At 40.5% G+C, this 23,084-nt stretch overlaps 1 protein-coding gene across 5 annotated transcripts in view; it reads left to right on the top strand.

Moving 5' to 3' along the window:
* The first annotated feature begins 2,164 nt into the window (after positions 1-2,164).
* The window catches only part of BRPF3 (bromodomain and PHD finger containing 3), a 170,605-nt gene continuing 149,685 nt past the window's right edge, over positions 2,165-23,084 (top strand). For 2 of the 5 annotated variants that reach the window (XM_075195656.1, XM_075195652.1), the window contains exons 1-3: positions 2,165-2,466; positions 2,618-2,697; positions 3,313-4,709. In XM_075195656.1, coding sequence (XP_075051757.1) covers positions 2,644-2,697; positions 3,313-4,709 — 1,451 coding nt within the window. In that variant the 5' untranslated portion in view covers positions 2,165-2,466; positions 2,618-2,643. The other 3 variants (XM_075195653.1, XM_075195654.1, XM_075195655.1) reach the window with 3 other exon arrangements.

Genomic DNA, 23,084 nt, shown 5'->3' with positions numbered 1-23,084 from the left:
CTACCATCTGCTTTGAATCTGCAAGTCTGGATATTAGCTATGCTTAGTGTGAGATGAAAGTGAACACTATTTGAAGATGATCTTTTAAGAGCAATACACATGATAGGAATATAGATTCCATTGTTACATCTCATTTTCCGTGGTATATCCTCCGTGGTATTGATGTTTACAATCATTTATGTTACATATTTTATGTATTTTAATAAAACCAATGTTAAGTGTTATTACAAGCGCCCCCTATCCATTTTCTTTTTCTTTTGGGAAATCAATCGTCATTGATAAATTGTTCATCTTGAAGCCAATTTTCCTTGGTGCAGAATATACCACTTGTCTGTAAAATATAATCTGAATTTAATCCCTTTATTTTAAATCTGTTTTGCTTATGTATGTCATATCAATTGTATAATTGTTTTTTTTATATAACCTGTAAACATTGTACTTTTTGCATATTAAATCTAAAAATAAGTGATGTCCTTATTGTTCTAAATGAATTCACTGCCTGTTTAGAATAGAGAGATTGGCTGAGTTAACTGTTCAGATATCAGTGTGTGAAGTGTTAACTGTTTATGTACCGGAGAACAGAGTGTGCGCAATTAGGTAATTAAGTCATAGCTTTGCTACAGGCCTTATACATAGCTGGTGGCAGTTGCAGAGAAGTATGAAAGCGTGTGTCTGTGTTGGGAAAGGGACCAGCTAAATCTGTAGCCTGAAAGAGAGGCGAGTGTGAGAGTTAAGCTGGAATCATGTGTGTTCTTTTACAGTAAGCTTCCAAGTCACGAGTGCGCAGAGTGTGGTATGTGACTGGTAAACGTAGTTAGGAGAGGTTTCCTGTCAAAATAGAGGTGATATATTGTTTGACTGTGTAAATATATGATAAGATATTGTCGAATCTAATTCAGATTGTTCACCTGTGTCAGTTTATCAGTCATGAGTTCATTAGCTGGAGAGAATTAAATACACTGCATGGTTTGCGTTTACAATAAGCTCTGCTTTATTAGTTACAAGTCCCTATCTATATAGCAAAAACCACGTATTACAGAAAACTACGCCCCAAAAGGTTTTAATCACTCATGCTTCCTTTAAACAGATGTTACTACATTCTCTCATTATCACACAGGAATACTCACCAGGTCGGGGGGGGGGGGGGTGGCTTATCTCCTGTTTGCTATGTCCAAGGTTATAAGAATAGCCTTGCAAATAATGAATTACTCCTACAAAACAGGTGCATCTAATCCGTCTTTAAGCTATAACAGAACAAAATGGCTATAAGGCAAGAAGATGGCGTCAGCTTAGCAAAATCACATTTCTCAATATTAAATCATGAAGTGGCTAGGGATGGCTATTCATGACAATTACATTTATGAAACTTTTACAACTCTAGTCTTAAAAGTCATTACAGATTTTCAAATCAAGAAGAAACTCAGGCTGGGTACACACTACATAAAATTTATCCCGGTGCAATATTGTTAATGATTTTATCGACTGAAGGTCCCAATCAGCATGCCGATTCATGTGTACACACAATAGCTGTTTTGCTCTTCCCATTGGGGCAGAATTCCCACCGCTATCTTCAGATGGCGTCAGCCCATAATTTCCTACTCTCCCGAAATGTCCGGGAGACTCCAGAATTCCATGTATGTCTCTTTGGAGAACAGGCCATTCTTCTGCATCCTGCCATTTTCTTTTGAAGCAGGCAGGATGGGAGCCTCTATAATGCGATTTAATATGGAGCAAGTGATTTTGACCACACTCCTGGAGGCAAAATAACACTTTCACATCATTGTGTCATGGGGCCAAAATTATGCAATTTGCTACACCCCAACCCCCATTGAGAATTATGGGTACTAAAGAATTAGGCTTTTGTTAAATAGCAATTTACTTAAAAATGCCTAAAAAGCATGCAATTTAAGCCTATTCCGCATGGTTTAAGCCCTAATAAATTGGCCCCATAGATGCTATGTTGCTGAGAAATCCTATGGATAAAGAAAGCACTGCAGTAAAGAAGAGACCACTAAAGCAAGACATTAGTGACGTAGTAGTGTCATCGCTCTCCTGAGCTGTCACTTACATGCAACAGTCAGCAGTGGGTGGGAATTGAAACGTCACATTATGGCAAGTGGTATCTTTGTGTTTTCGTCAGCTTTCAGTGCTCCGGAAGCGGAAAAGTGGCTACTGGCCGAAGTTTTTATCCCTTCCTGTGTTCGCTGTCTGCCACTTTTATTCTACAGCGTCTCTCACTCTCTATATCCTCACTCCCTTATGTCCTAACTGTTACTCTACCTTCGCTGGTCCCCTACTGCGTACCCAGCAGTGTTAATTGCCCAGTTATATAGATGCTGTTTCTATATTTGGACCTCGTATAATCTTTGTAACTCGCTTATAATCTCCGTTGTTAATTTTTTTTACCATATAGCTTAATCTATACTAGCTCCTTCCAATTATAACGGATCCAGTGCACCATAACAAGTAAATTACAATTTCTTATTACCTTCTGTCGCGTATGTGTCACTGTCGTCTTTCTGCACCCATATCTGTTTACTGTAGCTTTTTCCTTTGCATTTTGTAAAGAGCTTTTTCATATATTCTTTTATGACATGCTCCTTTATTGCTGTTTTAGCTTATGTGTGCAAACGCCTTTATTTAATGGATAAAAGGGAAAAGTCTCTATTACTGACAACAGATCTAACTACTAGCAAGGTCGGCGTGAAGCAGTACTACTGTTTTTTTTTTTTTTAATGATCTGAATACCATTGATACTTCCGAGAGAATATAAACTGTTGTTCTGGAAAGTAAATGTGATATTCTCTTTTTCATGTAAAAATCCTCAGATAATTATTTTTATTTTTGTTATGTTATATATATGTGATTATGTAACTTCTTGGTTGCCAGTGTTTCACAACAGTTTGCATTAAAGATTTTCACAATTTTGTTTATTACAAATACTGGGTGTTTAATATTGGTGTTAATATAGCTATTGAAGGATGGAACAGAATAATTATTGTTGGTGTAGAATAGATAATAGTGCCAAACTTTGAAATTATACGTATAATATTTTGCATATGCATTTTATATAGCTGGATATACTTTATTGCCAAAATAGAGATTCCATATTAGTGTTTATAGTGTATGTTGCTGAATTGTGCTCTTGTCAATTGCCCCCGTTTTTCCCCTTTCAATAGTTCAGTAGTGTTTCAGAGTATACAGGTGTTCTGGTTATTTAAAGGTAAATCATATGGCATTACATGTTTTCAAGATACCAGTGTTGCTACAATTTTTAATTCACTCTTATTTACATGATTTTTTCTTATACAGAACCTATTTTCCATGGACATGAGAAAACCACGCCGCAAATCACATCAAGGTTTTGATGGACAGCAATCTTCCTCTCCTTGCGGGTTTTCATGTTCCCTGACCCGAGAGACCCTGACATATGCCCAAGCACAACGCATGGTAGATGTTGAGATAGAAGGTCGTCTTCACAGAATAAGTATCTTTGACCCCCTTTGTATTGTCTCAGAGGATGAGCTCACGGCTCAAGACATAACTGAATGTAACAGCAACAAGGAGAATAGTGAGCTGCCTTCCTCTACCAACTGTCGTAAGACCTCCACAAAAGGTAAAAAGCGTGAACTTTGCCCAAAACATATTAGTACTACTCTTCAACAGCTACCACAACCTTTATTCAGAGTAGTGGATCAAGTTTGTTGGGAAAATACACAAGAGACCCCTATTTTGTCCGACACCCTTTACTGCTATATTGAGCGCCCATTGGAAGAGATTGATAAGGATGTTGAGTATGATCTTGATGAAATAGATTTAGCATGGCTGGAGATAATCAACGAAAAACGTTGCAACGATGGTTTTTCTATGGTATCTGCCGACACCTTCGAACTGTTGTTGGACAGATTGGAGAAGGAGTCTTATTTTCAAAATCGGCGCATTGGTATGACTCATTCATCTATTGATGAAAATGCATTCTGTTGTGTATGCCTGGATGATGAATGCCAAAATAGTAATGCCATTTTATTTTGTGATATATGCAACCTTGCAGTTCACCAAGAGTGTTATGGAGTACCGTACATCCCTGAAGGACAGTGGCTCTGCCGCTGCTGCCTGCAGTCACTGTCAAAACCTGTCAGTTGTGTGCTTTGCCCTAACCAGGGTGGTGCTTTTAAACAGACAAGTGATGGAAGATGGGCACATGTAGTATGTGCAATCTGGATTCCAGAGGTATGCTTTGCTAACACTGTATTTCTGGAGCCTGTTGAAGGTGTGGATAATATACCACCTGCTCGGTGGAGGCTGACATGTTACATTTGTAAACAAAAAGGACATGGAGCATCAATTCAGTGTCACAAGGTAAACTGTTATACAGCGTTTCATGTAACGTGTGCTCAGATGGCTGGGTTATTTATGAAGGTGGAACCACTACGTGAGACTGGACTGAATGGCACCACCTTCACTGTGCGTAAAACTGCATATTGTGAGGCCCACCATCCCCCTTACACTCAGCAGAAAGACTCCTCCAAAAGCTGTCTCGAAGATGTCAATGATCAGGATAAGTTAACGAAAGAGAAAGACGAGAGAAGCAAGAAGAAGGGAAGTGGGAAGCCGTTTCATGAGAGAGTGTGTGCAAAGGAAAGACGGGAGCTAGTGCGTAGGAGTGGTCCTGTGCCACTTATGCCTGTCATGCAGATTCCTTTATGTAGGTAAGGTCATGCGGACATAAACTTTATCATGCAAATAAAATATTACATCTTAAGTCTTTTATATATACACTGCTCATGTATTTTTCTGTTTGTCCTTACTTCACATTTGAGTCTAGTACATGTGTGTTTCTTTGGTAAATTAAGTTCCTTTGAGATCCCTCACCATTCCTTCCACTTGCACATCATCTCCTATTTCTCTTACATCCCTATCTTCACCTTTATTTCCTTTTCCATCTCAATTTACTTTTCAGAGAGTTATATGTAAATACAGATTGTTTTACAAGTATAGGTAAAAAGCCAAGAATGCTATACAACAGTCAGTGAGATCTGTTCACAGACCTGGCCTTATAATATATGTGTGTGTATATATCACTTATTTGTGGCTGGATCATGTTGAAATAATTTATTGTAGAAATATATTTCAATTGGTGCGGGCACCAATGTATAAAATTGCAAATGCACTTGTCTTATATTGGGATGTGTTTTGTACGGCTATGTCTTGTCTGGGTTTTTGTTACTTTGGTAGAGGAAATCTCCAATTAGTCATATGTGGTGTGGGAGTCTGTTTTGCTGTTAGCAGGAAACACTAAATAATTCTATTCAATGTGATTCACCAACCCTTGAATACACAACAGGGAATCGTGACCTGTGTGCAGGTCTTGTTAGACAGATAGAAAACCTAGCAATGTAAACAGCACGTGATGTAGGATATCACAGATATGTGTACATCTTGCATAAATTGCATGTACATCCGTGTTGGGTGAAACATATTGCATCCTGATACTAAAAATAACTCAAACTTCATGTTAGACTTTGTTCAAAACTGTATAAAACAGAGGTGGTTTTTACTGAAATGTATCATTATTGTTTCTTCTGTCCTCTTGATCACTGGTACCTTCAACCAGTGTGAACTGTCCTTGTTAGGACTACTGGAGTTAAATAAACATCACTTGCTTCATAAACCTACTTGACAACTTCTTCCATGCTGAAACTCCTGTTATCTGCAGATTAGACTTATCTCTAATCCATTTCCGGCTGTTTCTGAGGTTTGGACCCAGCTTTCCAGTACTAACGCTTTGTCCGCTACCTGCAGCTCTGGCCAGTTTGATAGGTCAGGGGAACTATACACACCAACCCTGATCTGAAGGCAAGAGGTTAGGGGTACCAGCAAGTGGGGTACACTAGCTGCGATATTTTCTCAGAAGGAAGCCAGTCTAGGTGCCAATGTAGAAGCCTAATGGTGGCAGCAGGCTCTTCCTACTGCGACAGTAGGGGCCTATGTAGGATTAAGAAAGGGGTCGGTGGCAAGGCAAGCCCAGCCGTTCCCCAGCAACACAACAGACAGGTTGGCATAGGCGATCCATCCTGTGTCACCACCCTTTCATGAATTCATATAAGACTACAGCCCTCTAAGTCCCTGACCAGCATTGTCGTGTGACTTGATCGTATGGCCCACTATGCACTTTTTAACTCTGCATTCTGGCCGGACCAATATGCAATTTATGAAACTTGAACTAATGTATCAGACTGCCATTGTCCTATATATTGTAAGCTTGCGAGATGGACTCTCTTTCCTCTGTTTGTCTGTATTACCCATTATTGGTTTAATATTAGTGTTTGTTCCCAATTGTAAAGCACTGTGATATTTGCTGGTCTGTTTAAATAAATGTTGATAATGATCATTATTAAGTTCTGCATTCTCTTATTTTTGTTTCATAATTTTCTATTTTATTCTAAAAAATATAAAGTAAATGCATCTGGTAATCAAATGGTTAAAAGATGCCCTTATTATTTTGCCATCTGTGGCTTTATTGTTGTCGGTTATATTTTTATTATGATTTTATTTAACACATATATATTTGATTTTCACTTCTTTTACTAGTTGTCCATTCAGCCTTTTAAGATGCTGCCACATGCCATTTTTCTATTCTGCTGTGCCACATGCCCCCCCCCCATGTTTTCCTATTGGAAAAGAAGGAGTTTTACTTGGATGTCAGTAGAGCAGATTTTATGGCACAACAGTTTTTACTGCTACTAATGTAGACTGTATTTGTCTCCTACCTAGAATGCTACAAATGTAGACTGTACGTTGACTTGCGTCTACTCCCTCAGCATTCTTGGATATAGCCAAAACCCTCTGTATTGCCATATTCCTCATAACTAGACACTTGGGGAAACCATTCTTAGAAAAGATTGTTGTCAATGGGTGCTTCTGACAGGCAGAAAGATCTATTAAACCCAGATCCTCTATCTTATTATGACCCAACACATTGATTATACTTTAAATATATTTTAAATATAATTATTTACACACATTTCCAGCAGTGTCCTTCCCACTCTTTATTTGTTGTGTGTTCTGCCTGGTTAAAATCATCTGCTATCTGGCACCCACTGTAACGCGGACAAAATCATGTTACAATGCAATGTTTTTCCATGTAGCACACAAATAACTTGAAAAGCTTTATTTTTACACTGAAATTTAAAATTTATCTAGGACATGCCCTTCCCCAACTGTAAATCTGTCCCCACATTTTAAATTTATTTCCCCTTTCCATTCATATTTTTTGCTTTGCTTTCCTTAATGAATCAGGCTCTGGATTTTGCAGGGTTATTCCCCTATCAGTCCCGGGTGGCCAGCAGTGTGAACGGTGGGACCTGGGTTTTCCACAGAAAGAAACTGATTGGGAGGACTAGGGATGCTGGAGGATGACATCATTTTAATGCTGCAGAGAAGAGAGAGAGGAGAAAGCATGGCACACTGGCTAGAGCAAGAGGTGTGTGAGCTGCTGGTGAGGAGGAAATAAAAAAACATCACAGGTACTGTGAAGGATCCAACAGTGTACTATAAGATAACAAAAATACTAACAGAGCGTGGGATAAAGAGCAGCCAGCAGCAGGTGAAAATAAATTAGTCACTTCGAAAACAATACTCCAAACTGCATGACCACAACCGGAGAGAGTGGTGCTGCCCGTATGGATTGGCCATTTTATGACCAATGTAACGTTTGGCAACTCTGCTCTGGCAAATCCCATAGCACTGTCCATCAGCTGAAAGCAATCAGTCAAGCGTGCTCTCACTGATGATTAGCGATGATTCACTGGAAGAACATGCTGATTTGGAGTGTTCAAATGTGAACGAAGAAACCATGAATATGTCAGCAGGGTAATTGGCAAACTCCTAACCTTTGCCAGCGACACAACCTTCGCCATTGACACAGACCCCGACGTTATGTTCAAACAGTAAGTTTATTCATTTAAATTTTTTTAAAGTAGATGAAAAAAATATATGAAAGTTTAACATTACTAGGGGTAAATGTATCATCCTCCTATTTGTGCAAGTCGCCGGAAATCGGTGGCTTTGCAGTAAAATTTTAAAGCGGCGATGGCTTGTAAAGGCAAACTTGCCTTTACAAGCCATCGCCGCTTTAAATTTTCACTGCAAAGTCACCTATTTCTAGCGACTTGCAATAATTGGAGTATGTTACTTTTAGCCCCAAACTAAAAAATAAACAAAACGAAACGTAAAAACATATTAAAACATGAACACGTATATGTTGTAGTGTAAAGTTAGTTTGCAGGAGGGATGAGGCCTCAAGCACATATCGGCTTACAACACAGCTATTTAATTTTGCAGCAATATTCATTCTCGCTGGCCCTAATGTGTTTTCTTTCTTTTTCCCATTTGTAGTTTTACAATGTTCATAAAAAAGGAAGAAGCTAAATAAGTTGGAACAAGCAACAAAAGCCATGAGGACAGAAATGGATATGGCTATGCCCAACAAGACGCATGTCTGCAGCGCTTCATGGATAATGAGTGCAATCTTAGACTATTTCATTGCCCAAATAATGGGTATGCAAGAGTGGATTCTGAAGGAAAGCTGCAAATTTATGATGGCTTACCTAGATCGCCTGATGCCAAGACTGCAAGGACCTGCACAACCTAAATCACAACCTCCATACCACGTTGAGGGACCTTACTCTTTATTAAACATAGGGCAATAAATGTTTCCCTCTAACTCGGGTACACCACTAAACACCCCACATCATCCTCAACAAATGGCTCCACATATCCCTGAGAGCCTGGTTACATCCCATTACCCTGAGTATCTGTCTACTACACATAACCCTGAGTACCTGGTACTCCACAAAACATTGTCAGTTATAGGTAATGAAAGTATGTACAGTACAGTTATAATGTTTGCTGTATTTAAGGCAACAATATTTAAAATGTTTTTTATGTTTGAAATGTTTATATTGTAAGCACTTTAAAAAGTTTGATCTTGCTGCATTGGCACATGTGTGTCTAAACTGTATATTTGTGTTTTTGTTTTTTTTTGTAAATTACATAATATACAGACCTTTGTGAAAACACATGCACTTTTTGATTTATATTGGTAGATATGAAGTAATAATTACCCGTTACAAAAGTATTTTACACTTTGAATAAAAATATTTTGTTCAGGTAACCCTTTGTCCGCTCTACTCAATTATTGATGAGAGATTGGTGGTGATGGTGGTACGAATGAGTTCTGCAGAGGTATTTGTACGTTCTCCCTCATAAGTTGCAGAATCCACAGACAGCACATATAGTCCAGAGTCCTGTAGGTTCGTCTCTGGTAGAAACTGCTCTTTCTGTATTTAACAAATATTGTGTAAAAAAACAGCAAGCAGCAACTACATGGAGCACAAGTTTGGTATCCATGTCATTGTGCTTCAATAAACACCACCAATGTCCTTTCAGTCGTCCAAAGCCATTTTTTTACCACCATCCGAGCAGAGCTGAGGGTATGGGTGAATCTAATTTGTTGCGCAGAAAGTTGATGTTGTTTTAGTGAAGCCCTTCATCAACTATCGCCGCAAAGGGTAAGCTGCATCTCCGATGATGTTTACCACACCATTTCGTCATCATTTCTTTATACAGTGCCAGCAGAGTCATTAGTGCTTTATAATTGGGAGCAAACTAATAAAACAATACTTGGTAATAGGTACATACAGAGAGGTAAGAGGGCCCTACTCACAAGCTTACAATCTATGGGACAATGGTTTGATATGCAAGGGTAAGTGCTACATCATATTGAATATTTGTCCAGCTATAATGCAAAGGTTACAAAGTATTCAGTGGCCTGTATGCTCAGTCACACAACTTTGTGATCAGAGGGTTGTAGGCTTGTGTTGGCTGTGTAGAGAGACGCAAATTTTGTGCAGAACGGAGTTGTCGAGTTGGGAAATATTTCGAGACAAGTGAGGAGATGTATGTTAGTGCAATTTTGTTGATGGCCTCGTATGTTAGTAAAAGAATTTTATATTGAATTCTTTGAAAAACAGGCAACCAATGTAGAGACTGACACCCGAAAAATGATTTGCAAGGAAAATCAATCTAGCCGCTGCATGCTAGATAGATTGTAGGAGCTCGAGTCTTGCATTTCTGTAAAGAAATATGTCAGAGTTACACCCCAATAGTGTAACTTATTAGCTCTGGTACCTGTGCAACAAATGGGTTATCGATCGATAGAAAAGAGACACACTCAGTCTTTGCAGGGCTGAATGAGAATCAATTCTGACTGCCCTATAGTCAGAATGCTTTATTTATACATGAAAAGTGTGTTTGCAGGCACATTCGTTATCTAGAAATTATTGCATGGTCTCAGAAATTAATTTGACATAGTATCAGCAGAAAGAGTCCATACATCTTTTTTTGTTTAGTCACTGCTCAAGATATCAAGGCCTGTAATTGCTTATCTTCAAGGACAGTTCATTGTCTTCGTTTTCACCACGGGCTCTGGGCGTATTGTCAAACAGATGTTCCTTTCTGATATCTGGATTGTTTGACATATAGCTCAGCATATTCACATAAGAATAAAACAGAAAAAACTTGTGTCAATATCATATTCAGAAAAACAAAGAAAAACAACTTTCATTTTATAAGTTTGATCAATATATGTACTTTTTACCATATTGACTTTCACAGATCCTCCTTTTTATCATACTTTTAAAATGCTACCTGTCTTTTTATGTCTGTGGATTACACCTGCACTTTGCCTACTTCAATGAATGGAATCCCTTCTGGACCCTAGACGCTGGTAAAGATACATTCAGTCAAAGTCTTATAATCCACATACATTCATCTTATTAAGGTATGACGAAAGGAGGCATAAAAATATAAAAATATGCAGTGCGCTCGGCAAGTGTCTTAGTCACTTATTTCACAAAAAGGGGAATCACCTTTTGTGCTGCATAGTTTGAATAGGAAGGTAAGGATAAGGTATCAATATAGCTGAAAAGGTCTGGGGGCACAAAACATTTTATAGGCAATAAAGCAATTCCGTAAGCTGAGTAGTAAAATGATTATACATAGTATCAATACTGGGTGTATCAGCATATTTAACATAGCAGATACTGTGGGGGATGCACCTGTGAATACATCCCACCAATGCTTTTCCAAATCCTCCTTCAATTTGGTAGCCATGCCTTTTAGCTTATTTCCTTCAATAATAGTTACCATTTTAGCATGATTATTGGTATAATTTACCTGTTTAAGATGATCATTTAGTAACTTGGTTTCATTAATTACCCTCACTATCATCCCTATATCTAAGGTCTGTTGAGGTAATGTTAAATCATTATACATGAACATTTTGTTCACCTGTGTCATTTTATCTTTATAGAACATTAGCAACTTCCCTTGCCATCGTAAGTGTGTTACATTTATTAAGCACCCTGAGAACGGGTAAGCTAGTCCATAAGTTTGTGTTATTGCTTCATCATATGTGATGAGGCAAACCATCTGAGGAGCCACCTCTATTAATGTCTCATATTCTTTTTCTTTTGGATGCAATGTCCATATACAAATGCTGGTATCATGCTGTAGTAAACATGGTTCAAAGATAAGTCTGTTGTGGGCATACTGGTCCCATGTCCGTGTCCTCACAGAGGTCTAAATTATGTGACCTGTTTTTGTTATCAATATAATGTCCCTTGAATGCAGGTGTCCATAGGTTACCATCCTGCAAAATCATGGGCATAACAATAAATTTACATACTTGAACTTTTGTTTTTATTGTATATGTTTCTAGAATCCCTACACAGAAGGTTCCTTCACATCTTATTTTTCTTCCATCTAACTTGAACCTTTCTTGGTTGGTCAGATTAAACATTTTTCTATAGAATAATATGTTTCCAGTCATAAGCTTTGTTTGTGCAATATCCTTCTGCTGATTTTGATACAAATATTGCAACGTACACTGGGTCCAATTTACAAATTTCGTAATGTTTACTTGTGTACTCCAGCTATTGAGTATGGTTCTGTTGTATATCTGCAAAAACTCTTTATCCCACTGTATGTTTTTAGTCAAAGGGTTGAAGACTGTGGGCATCCAATCAGCTTGCATATGAACTATTTTACTGAGATCTGCTCCTGTTTTGCTAAGTTTCGTGTCTATGACCTCAGTGTCTATTGTATTCATTATGCCTAATCCTGTCCCTGTAGCTCCTAACAAGGTGTCGTACTACTCCCGCTTGCACTTTTTCTGACTATCTGCCGCGAAAGTAATGTTTCACCTCATTATTGTTCTTTGTTTTCTTATTCCCATCATTAGACATGTAGATGGGACCCTTACAATTGTGTTTGTTACCACCTTAGGCTGTAATTGCAAGATATAAAATTTAAGCCTTAACCCTAATGTGGAATCTTGCATCTGTGTATTATTGGCACAAACTATCACTTTATCTTGATAGTTTGTAGCATTATTGGTTTGGTTATACTTTATAGTATCAGTTCTAATTCCACACTGATCTATTTGATTCTTTGCCTCATAACTTTCTAGCCATTTTAGAAAAGGCTGCTCACAACATTGAGTTTCATTGGTACCTTTTAACTCAAAAGTACTATTCAATTCTGCTGCCCAGATTATATAAGTGTGTGTGTGTATCTCCTAAAATTTTGTACACCTTTACACCTTTTATTTTTACACTTAATTTGTCACATGGCCAGACAAATTCCTGAGCTCCAGTTTTATTTTCTATTGTGTCTTCCATGTCCCAAGTGCCATCTCTCAAATAGCTTTTAAAACATGTATCTGCAGTTACATTTCTCCCTATGCTTGAGAGATCTATAATGTTCCATTCGCATATAGTCATATTGTTTTCTGGTAGTTCTTGGTGTATGTAACCTTTACCTGTGCAAACTGTCACATTTTCTTGCAATAGCCCTGGAGCCGCAGACAGTATTATAGTCATGTGATGGAAAAACAAAACACATGTGTAGGCTTTGTGTTGCATTTTGTACATATCAGGTGTCATTCCTGTATATTACCTCAGCTAGTGGTCAGGTTTGGAATCCGGTGTGGTAGCCTTCTTACAGTGGCTTGCGTGTATCCAGGAATCCCTCCCTTCCAATTTCACTGAGGTAGGTGTAGTTAGAAGCACTTGATATGGACCCTCAAATCTGGGTTCCAAGGCCCTTCTGACGTGCCTTTTTATGAAGACGTAATCTCCTGGCTCCAAAGAATGGGTACCAGATAGGCTATCTGGATCTGGAATAGAAGAGAACACTAGACCATGCACTTTAGTTAATTGTCTTTGTAACTCTCCCATATAAGTCACCATATCCCCATAGTTCTGTTCCATCTGTTGTGGAAAGTAGCACCCTGTTTTAGGAGGTCCTCCAAACAATATTTCATAAGGGCTTAGCTTAGTCTTTTTGCTGGGGGTCACTCTTACAGAGTAAAGGGCTAAAGGTAGACACTCTACCCAGGTTTTACCTGTTTCCCTCATTGCTTTCTGAATTTTTAACTTGAGTGTTCCATTCATTCTTTCCACTTTTCCACTACTCTGGGGGTGGTATGGCATGTGAAAGGCCAGTGTAATGCCCATTCCTGCCATACTAGCTTGCATTATGTCTCCTGTAAAATGTGTCCCTCGATCAGACTCTAACCTCTGGAACCCCATATCTACATACCACTTCAGCTAGCAATTTCTTGGCCGTATTTTTAGCTGTTGCTTTGGCCACTGGATAGGCCTCCACCCACCCCGAAAATAGGTCAATACAAACCAAAACATATTCATATGTGCCACACTTTGGTAACTGTATATAATCTATTTGCAATCTCTGAAATGGGTACCAGGCTTTTGGTGTAACTTTGCCTGGTACTGGCACAGTGTTGCCAGGGTTATTTGTCCCACATATCACACATGTCTTTACATATTTTGTGGCAACCACACTAAAACCTGGCGCAATCCAATGTTTAAATACTGAGTTGGTGATGCCATCTTTAGAAATATGTGTAGGGCCATGTACCAAAGCTGCCATCATAGGGTACAATACTCGAGGTAAGCAACATTTTTCTGACGTGGCCCAAATGTCATTTTGTACTTTTGCTCCTCTAATCTCCCACTTTTTCTGTTCTGCTTGGGAGGCCTGTTTTTGGAATTTCTTTAGTAGTTGCAAATCAACTGGTTTACCCTGGTCTTGGATATTTACATAGTTAATGCTGACTGGTATTAATGCAGCTTCTTTTGCAGCTTTATCTGCAAGTCTATTACCTTTAACTTCAACTGTTTGTTCTCTTGTGTGTGCTTTTATTTTGAGTATAGCGACCTGCTTTGGTGCAGCCAGTGCATCAAACAATGTTTTTATGAGGCCTGCATGTTTTATTGGCTTGCCATTGGCTCCCAGGAAATTTCGACTGCGCCATATGGGACCAAAATCATGTGCTACCCTAAACGCATATCTGGAGTCTGTGTAGATGTTGGCTATTTGATTTTCGGCCAGTACGCATGCATCAATTAAAGCTTGTAATTCTGCTTCTTGAGCAGATTGGCTAGGATTCAGGGCTTTCTTAATGAGCACCGTATGTTCTGTAGTAACAGCATATCCTGTTTTGGGCTGGCCATCATGATAGGACCTAGAGCCATCCACAAATAGAATCAAGTCTGCGTTAGGTAAGGGATCCTCAAAGACATTAGGGAGTCCCTGGTGCTCAGAATCCATGAGAGCCAAACAATCATGTGGGGGGAAAAATGTGTGTGATGACTGTCAGTGTCGTCCTCACCATTAGCACTATTCCCCCCCTGTTAAATCTTCTACCTGTGGTAACAGAGTAGCTGGATTTAACACAGCACATCTTTGTATGGTGAGGTTGCTGGGGCTTAGTAAAGCTACCTCGTATTTAGTTAATCCTGCTGTAGACAAGTGTTTTGTTTTTGCTTGATTCAGTATTTCCGTGACTGCATGTGGGACCTGTAAGGTCAATGGATGATCCAATACAATATCACTGACCTTATCTTTGAGCATAGCAGCAGCCGCTACAGCTCGCACACAGGAGGCAGATCCCCTGATTACTGGATCCAATTTTCCTGAGTAATAACCCAGGGGCCTTTGTCTTATGCCGTGTTCTTGAGTTAACACACCATGAGCAAAACCTTTTCTTTCATGACAAAAAAGAGTGAATGGTTTAGCATAGTTATGGGCAGCACAGTGGCCTAGTGGTTAGCACGTCTGCCTCACAGCACTGGGGTCATGAGTTCAATTCCCGACCATGGCCTTATCTGTGTGGAGTTTGTATGTTCTCCCTGTGTTTGCGTGGGTTTCCTCCGGGTGCTCCGGTTTCCTCCCACACTCCAAAAAACATACTGGTAGGTTAATTGGCTGCAAACAAAAATTGACCCTAGTCTCTGTCTGTCTCCCTCTCTGTCTGTCTTTGTGTGAGTGTGTGTATATATTAGGGAATTTAGACTGTAAGCTCCAATGGGGCAGGGACTGATGTGAATGAGTTCTCTGTACAGCGCTGCGGAATTAGTGGCGCTATATAAATAAATGATGATGATGATGATGATAGTTAGGAAGACCCAATACTGGGGCTTGAACAATTGTGTTTCTCATTTGTAGAAAGGCGTCTACTTGTACATCTGTAAGGTTCAGTGGTCCCTTTGTGTTACCCTTCACAGTATCATATAGAGGGTCAAGTTATGCGGAGATATTGGGAATCCATTCTCTGCAATATCCCACTAAACCCAAGAATGCTCTCATTTGTCGAGCTGTGGTGGGTATAGGTGTGTTTTGTACCGCCTGTATTCTGTCTGTAGTTAGGTGTTTTGTACCTTGGGAGATGCAATGCCCCAAAAATGTCACCTGTGGTTGTGCAACATGTAGTTTTTCCTTACTGACTTTACATCCCACATCACATAAAAACTGCAATAAATGTACTCTTTCCTGTTTACATTCTTGCTCTGAAATGGCGCATAAAAGTAAATCATCAACATATTGTAACATTTTTGTTTGTTGATTCAATGGCTGCCATTGCTGCATAATGGTATGTAATGCCTCAGAAAAGGCTTAAGGTGATGTGGCCCCTCCCTGGGGCAACCTTGTCCAGCAGTATTGTTTACCATCTACAGTAAAGGCTGTTATTGGTTGGCTTTCTGCTGCTAGTGGTACTGAAAAGAAAGCGTTAGCCAGGTCTATTACTGTAAAGGAACTGGCAATGTGAGGTATTTCATTTAGCAGTGTGTGAGGGTTTGGTACTATAGGGGTGTCAATAATCAATCTTTTGTTTACCTCTCGTAGATCATGCACCATCCTATATTGTTTTGTGTCACCTGGCAGACCCCGCTTCTGTATGGGGAAAAAGGGTGTGTTCCATGGGGAACGGCATTCACGTAATACACCTGCGTCTAGATATTGCTGTACCTGTTTAGTTATAGCAGCTTTTTGTTCCTGACTAAGGGGATACTGTTTGCATGAAAATAGTATAATTCCGTCCCGCAAGTGTAGAACCACTGCTTCTACTGGTAATTTTCCTACATCCGTTTTACCTTTAGACCAAAGGGTCTCTGGCAATTGTTGCAAATTTGAGTCGAATGAGATTCTAATGGGCGTGTTCGTTTTTGGCTTTCAAACCTGTATTTGCAAGGCAGCCAATACCTGCACATTTTGTAATAAAGGATCATTATTCTGTAAAAATACCTGTCCATCCTTATAGTGTATTGATGCCTGTAATTTGGACAGGATATCAGCCCCCAGTAGATTGGCAGAACATGAAGGGGATACCAGAAACCTAACATGAATCGGCTGTTGCTCATGGCCTTTTATAAATACTGGTAAGGGGTGCGTTTCCCGGAGCTCCACAGGTTGGCCAGTTAATCCTGTGGACACAGTTTTTACTGTGGATAGGTGTTTTTCTATTTGGGGACTATATTGCAAAACTGAACGGCCTGCTCCGGTATCAAGCAAACATTTGGCCAAACACATGTCATTTATAACAATTTGCACCTGACTCTGTGGTCCTGGACTGTCTATAACGTCCCCCCTTGATACCAGAATGCCAAAATCCTATTCTGTTCTGTTGTCTGCCCCTCCCAATGGAGGCGACGGGGGAAACTTATTTTGATTTTTTAACCAATACTGATATTTTGCACAGTTTCTCTTAATGTGACCTGGTTTCTTACAAAAATAACACAGCCCAGATGTTGGTTTTAAAAAAACGGTTTTGGGCTTTGTCTTTTCAGAATCCATTACATATATGGTAGTTGGTTGTTTCTTCCCTTTTTCCTCTTCCCTATCCTCTATAGCTCTCAACACTTCCAGCATTGCTGTTGTGCTCATACTTTCTGCTTCAGGGCGAGCTTGTAACAATTTTTCCCTTAGTTGTGGTTTTAATCCTGTCATGAAACAATTTTTAACAAAATCATTTCTCTTGGTATCCTAGTACCAAAGCCTGAGTCTTCATGATGACTTAAACACATGTCATACCATTCTAGGCAAGTCTGTTGGGGACCCTGCCTTAAAGGCGTGCCTGCTGGTAACAGGGCTTGCTGCTGGTCCCCCCAGATATTCAACCTATAGATAAACAGCATTCCTGAAGGCTCAGTTTTTTTATCTTTGCAGTGGCACTAGAGCCCACAATGAGCCTACTAAGGTGTTCCATGTCACTCCAGCTTGCCTCATACACCTGTCTAATCCTTCCCAGATATGCTGCACACTGTCTAGGTGCTTTTCTGGGATCTGGACATCTTTCCATTATATCTCTTATTTCAGGGGGGGGCCAAGGTCTATGTTGAGTAGCTGTTCTGATTACGGGATCTGCTTCTCCTACTCCTGGGGTAATCATTTGCTGGGTTGAAACTGGAAGTATTTTATACTGATCCTTCCCTAGTTTTAGGAACACATGGAGGATCGTCAAATTCTAACCTATCACAAACTGGGCATTCATATTCATTGATTGGTACACACCATCCACAGTCTTGACAAACCCTGCCCTGTGGTTCCGTTATTAGAGCCAGGGTATTGTTACTTGTACCCCCCCCCTTGATATTGGGGTGGGCCTTTGTCTGGAAAACCATATCTGGATGGTGGTTTAACTGACCTCCTCTCACGTACAAGAGTAGGTGGGGATGAAGACGGGGAGTATGGTATGCTTATATCTTGTAACTCTGGATACAGCATGGGCGTTAGTATGGGAGGAGGAGGAGTACGTATTGCTGGAGGTGCTGATGCAGCACCATTCCTCCTCCGTCTTGTTTCATCCTCTAGCTGACCGAAGTCCACCCAATTAACAGGTTGCTCCATTTCCCATTTCTCAATTTCCTCTGCAAATTGTTTCCACTTGACACATTGTTCTAAATAACCTTTTGCCTTGAGTTGTCTGTGGTGTTGTTTTAACAACTTTTGCCACTTGTCTAACTTTAGTGTGCCTGTTTCTGGAAAACCTGCTGCTTTAAAAAACTTTATCCATGCCCTTTATGAGGGGTGAACCCTCTCTCTTTTTGGCATATTCCAGGGGAGTGTAACCCCAGGAAGACTCTTCCTTATGCCCGGTTCCAGACCCTTTATGCCCACAATGAGCGACTGGATGGTCACTTTACAGAACCGTCTGCTTTTGAGTCTTACAACTGTATGTTTTTATCTGCTTTATCTACCAAGGAGATAACAGGTCAGTGACACTAAAAACCTGCTGCTTTAAAAACTTTATCCATGCCCTTTATGAGGGGTGAACCCTCTCTCTTTTTGGCATATTCCAGGGGAGTGTAACCCCAGTAAGACTCTTCCTTATGCCCGGTTCCAGACCCTGTATTGCCCATAATGAGCGACTGGATGGTCTCTTTACAGAACCGTCTGCTTTTGAGTCTTACAACTGCATGTTTTTAAACTGCTTTATCTACCAAGCAGATAACAGGTCAATGGCACTACGTCCTCTCTTAATATTTAGAACTATTTTAATCAACAGGGCAATGAATAATATTGCAAGTATACAACAGAGTACTATTATCCCTTCTGTACATTCAATTTGTACCCATTTAATGTGGTCTTTGCACATCTCTATTCCGCTCTCTCATAGCCTTTTGGCCACACTTGTCCTATATCTGATGTATCTGGTTTATTTTGGCTATTAATTATTTTATATAACCGCCCATAAAATCCGGTAAATGTCAATCTAGCACTTCTGTCTGTGTGTGTGTGTGTGTGTGTAGAGCACAAGGTATTATGTCACACAATATCCACGTGTTTTTCTCTCTTGCTAGGACTACACTGCAACTTATCTCTGCACCTTCTTCATTTGACATGACTTTTACATTTCTTATCAAGTACTTTAAACATGCAATTTCAACACAATTTCTACTTTATATAACTTTTAAAGGGGTTATTCTGGTCCAGAGCTTGGGATCTTCGTCAATCCAGACGAGTTACCCCCGGACTTGTTACCTACCCCACTTCCACAAGGACAGAACTCAGAGTAAAAATAAAGCTTTTTACTCACCATATGGATTTTGTCCTCTGTCCTTGGGGATGCGGTGGTCCCGTGTGTCGGAGGGTCTGGATATATTGAAGATCGCGGACGAGCCCCCACTTAAACTGTCAGAGTTACACCCCAATAGTGTAACTTATTAGCTCTGGTGCCTCTGCAACAAATAGGTTATCGATCGATAGGGAAGAGACACACTCAGTCTTTGCAGGGCTGAATGAGAATCAATTCTGACTGCCATATAGTCAGAATGCTTTATTTATACATGAAAAGTGTGCTCGCAGGCACATTCGTTATCTAGAAATTATTGCATGTTCTCAGAAATTAATTTGACATAGTATCAGCAGAAAGAGTCCATACATCTTTTTTGTTTAGTCACTGCTCAAGATGTCAAGGCCTGTAATTGCTTATCTTCAAGGACAGTTCATTGCCTTCGTTTTCACCACGGGCTCTGGGCGTATTGTCAAACAGATGTTCCTTTCTGATATCTGGATTGTTTGACATATAGCTCAGCATATTCACATAAGAATAAAACAGAAAAAACTTGTGTCAATATCATATTCAGAAAAACAAAGAAAAGCAACTTTCATTTTATAAGTTTTATCAATATATGTACTTTTTACCATATTGACTTTCACAAAATACAACAGATCCAATTTCAGTAGTGCTTTACTGAGAATATTGGAACTTTGACAGCAATCACTACACTTATAGATCTTGCATTCTATAATGTCTAGCTCTAAAAAAAATAAAAGCCAAGACATATACACGCTACCCAAATGTTGGTTACAAAACACAATACACCTGCTGGTATATGTTTTAATTTTATTTGGAAAGCGGAACATCTACAGATCGACAAGGACAGTAAACAAATAGCAAAAAATACATGAATGCATTAGCTAGCTGAGGAAAACATCATGCAAAATATAGATTTTTACCTCTCTAGGGAACAAGCAGCCATCATGCTGCTCCTCTGCAATCTGGTACAGATCCGAATTGGCCAGAACTATGGCGTCATGGGAATGTCCAGGCCAGCCAATAAACACATCTGTGAAAATAAAATTCTAATAAATTTGGCTTGGTTTTACAATACACATCATTAGGCACAGTCTTATTAAAATAAAAAAATTATGCTTGCCAATAGTTATGGTCAACTACAGTCTGCAGAATGATGGAATGCCAGTATTTGCGGTTGTAGAAATCCACAGGGTTCTCTGTGGGGGCAAAGATAGGAATGTGTGTTCCGTCTATGGCTCCTTCACACTGTGGATATCCACGATTCAGTAATCTAGTGATGTTGTCATCTAGTTGCTGTCCTTGAAGCAGGGAGATGATAAAGGGCTTCCAGCAATGCCTTGGTGACTTCATGCACTAGAGTGCAAACTGTGGATATCCCCACTCCAAACAAGCAGGGGGTAGCATGCCACCACAACACTATTGCTAGTCTCATACTTTGTTCAATGGGTTTTCTGAAGTTTGTGGTCTGTCTAGAAAGTGCTGGGGTGATAGGGTCCAGTACATACTGAAATGTCCCACGTGCCACGCGAAAATGTACCATCCACTGCTCAGCCTCAAAAAATTTCACAGTCGACCAGAAAGCTTCTCTGTGACTGCGTTCTCTGGCCCACATTGTTCAGTTAGTTGCCACACTGAATCGCAATATGGAGGAAATGCTGGACCTGACAAAAGCTCTCCTCCTGCACAAATAAATACATTGTGTATTCTCCCTGTCTGCCATAAATTGCTCCTTTCTCCTCCTGAAATGACACTGCAAGGTAGCACAGTATCAACAGCTGCATCAAGCTCTCATTTGCTTTCTGAAAGACGCAAAAAAAACAGAAACTCCGGGCTAAACAATAGATACTCGTCGGCCATAAAGCAATGCTGTGAACAGTCACCACCCACATTGGCCTCATCTTTGTCTCCAAAAACATTTGTGATGACTCACACTTTAGACAGACCCGGCTTCAGTATGAACGGGATCGACCCAGGAAATTCCTAGGTTCAAAGAGCAGTGTGGAAGGGGTCTCTGAGCTGAGATGCTCTATGACATGGCAAGAACCCGGCTTGAAAATCTCGGGGTATTGCAGGGGCGATATAAAAAGAAAAGAAAAAATAATATATAAAATGTTATTTTCGAGGTTTAATCAATATACAGTAAGATTTCAACATTAAATTATTGTGTAGGGATGCCGCCCGGCTGGCAAAGAACACTGCAATATAAAGGAGAAAAAAAACCTCTCTCTAACGCTGCCCCTCTGCCCCCTCTCATGCTGCCCCGTCTGCCCTCTCACTAAGCCCTCTCTCATGCTGCCCCTCTGCCCCCTCTCTCATGCTGCCCCGTCTGCCCTCTCGCTCTGCCCTCTCTCATGCTGCCCCTCTGCCCTCTTTCACAATGCCCCGTCTGTCCTCTCACTCTGCCTTCTCTCACACTGCCTCCTCTCACTCTGCCCTCTCACGCTGTCCCCTCTGCCCCCTCTCATGCTGACCCCCTCACTCTGTCCCTCTCTCTGCTCCTCTCACTCTGCCCCTCTCTCTCTCTGCCCTTCTCTCACTCTTCCGCCACTCTGCCCCCCCTTCGCCACTCTTCCCCTCCTCCGCCGCGACCAGCCAGAGGAAAAAAACCAAAAAAAGAAAAAAACTTACCAATCCGCGCGGCGCCAGGACCCAGCATCCTCCTCTCTCCTGTCTCCCGACAATCAGTGACAAGCTGCGGGAGAGAGGAGGATGCTGGGTCCTGGCGCCGCGCGGATTGGTAAGTTTTTTTTCCTTTTTTTTTCTTTTTTACCTCTGGCTGGTCGCGGCACCCCTGTGACAGAGACACGGCGCACACTTTGGGATCCGCAAGAGTAGAAAATATTGACACACCCTGAAGATATATATTGGGAATCCGCCTTCCATTGTTGTCTTTTTCCTGCCTCTTAAAGCTGATTGAGACAATGGTTAGTGTATTATTTCTTATGTTATGTACCTATAGTTCCTGTTACAGAAGATTCTGGTGTCATTCCTTATGGTGTGCCCACTGGGACGGAAGTGGCCTCTAGGTAGGAAGTGGGACCAAATGCAGTATAGTTACACAGCCTGCCGCATGGATACGGAACAAGCCATGAAAAAAACCGAAGACGTGCTGTGACAGGATGGACCACCTATGCCACCCTGTCTGTTGATGCTGGGAACAGGCTGGGCTAACTTTGCCACTGTCCCCTTTTTGTTATTTCGAATATGCCTCTCCTGCCGCAGTGGGAGGAGCCTCCTGCCATCACTGGGCTCCTTTATGGCACCCAGAACCACGTTCCTTCTGGGTAACTGTCACTGCTAGTGTACTCCTGTGCTGGTACACTTGGGCTGGTACCCCTGACCACTTACTATGGATCAGGGTGCTGTGGATGGTTCCCCCCTGGCCTATCACACTGGCCAAAGCTGCTGGGTAGCGGCAGCCAGAGAACAGATTAGATTTAGGGTCTAATCTACAGGTCACAGGATTACAGAAATATTGAAGATTTTGTCAAGCAGGGTCTTGAAGCAAAGAGTGATGTTTTATTTCGCTCAGGTGCCCTGACAAGGACAGTTCCGCTGATTAAAGGTATCATTGTACAAGACAGTGCTTTTTATACTGATTTGGACACAGGCTTGTTTT

Source organism: Mixophyes fleayi, chromosome 2, assembly GCF_038048845.1.
Source record: "Mixophyes fleayi isolate aMixFle1 chromosome 2, aMixFle1.hap1, whole genome shotgun sequence".
NCBI classification, from domain to species: domain Eukaryota; kingdom Metazoa; phylum Chordata; class Amphibia; order Anura; family Limnodynastidae; genus Mixophyes; species Mixophyes fleayi.
This window is presented reverse-complemented; position numbering and strand designations above follow the sequence as displayed.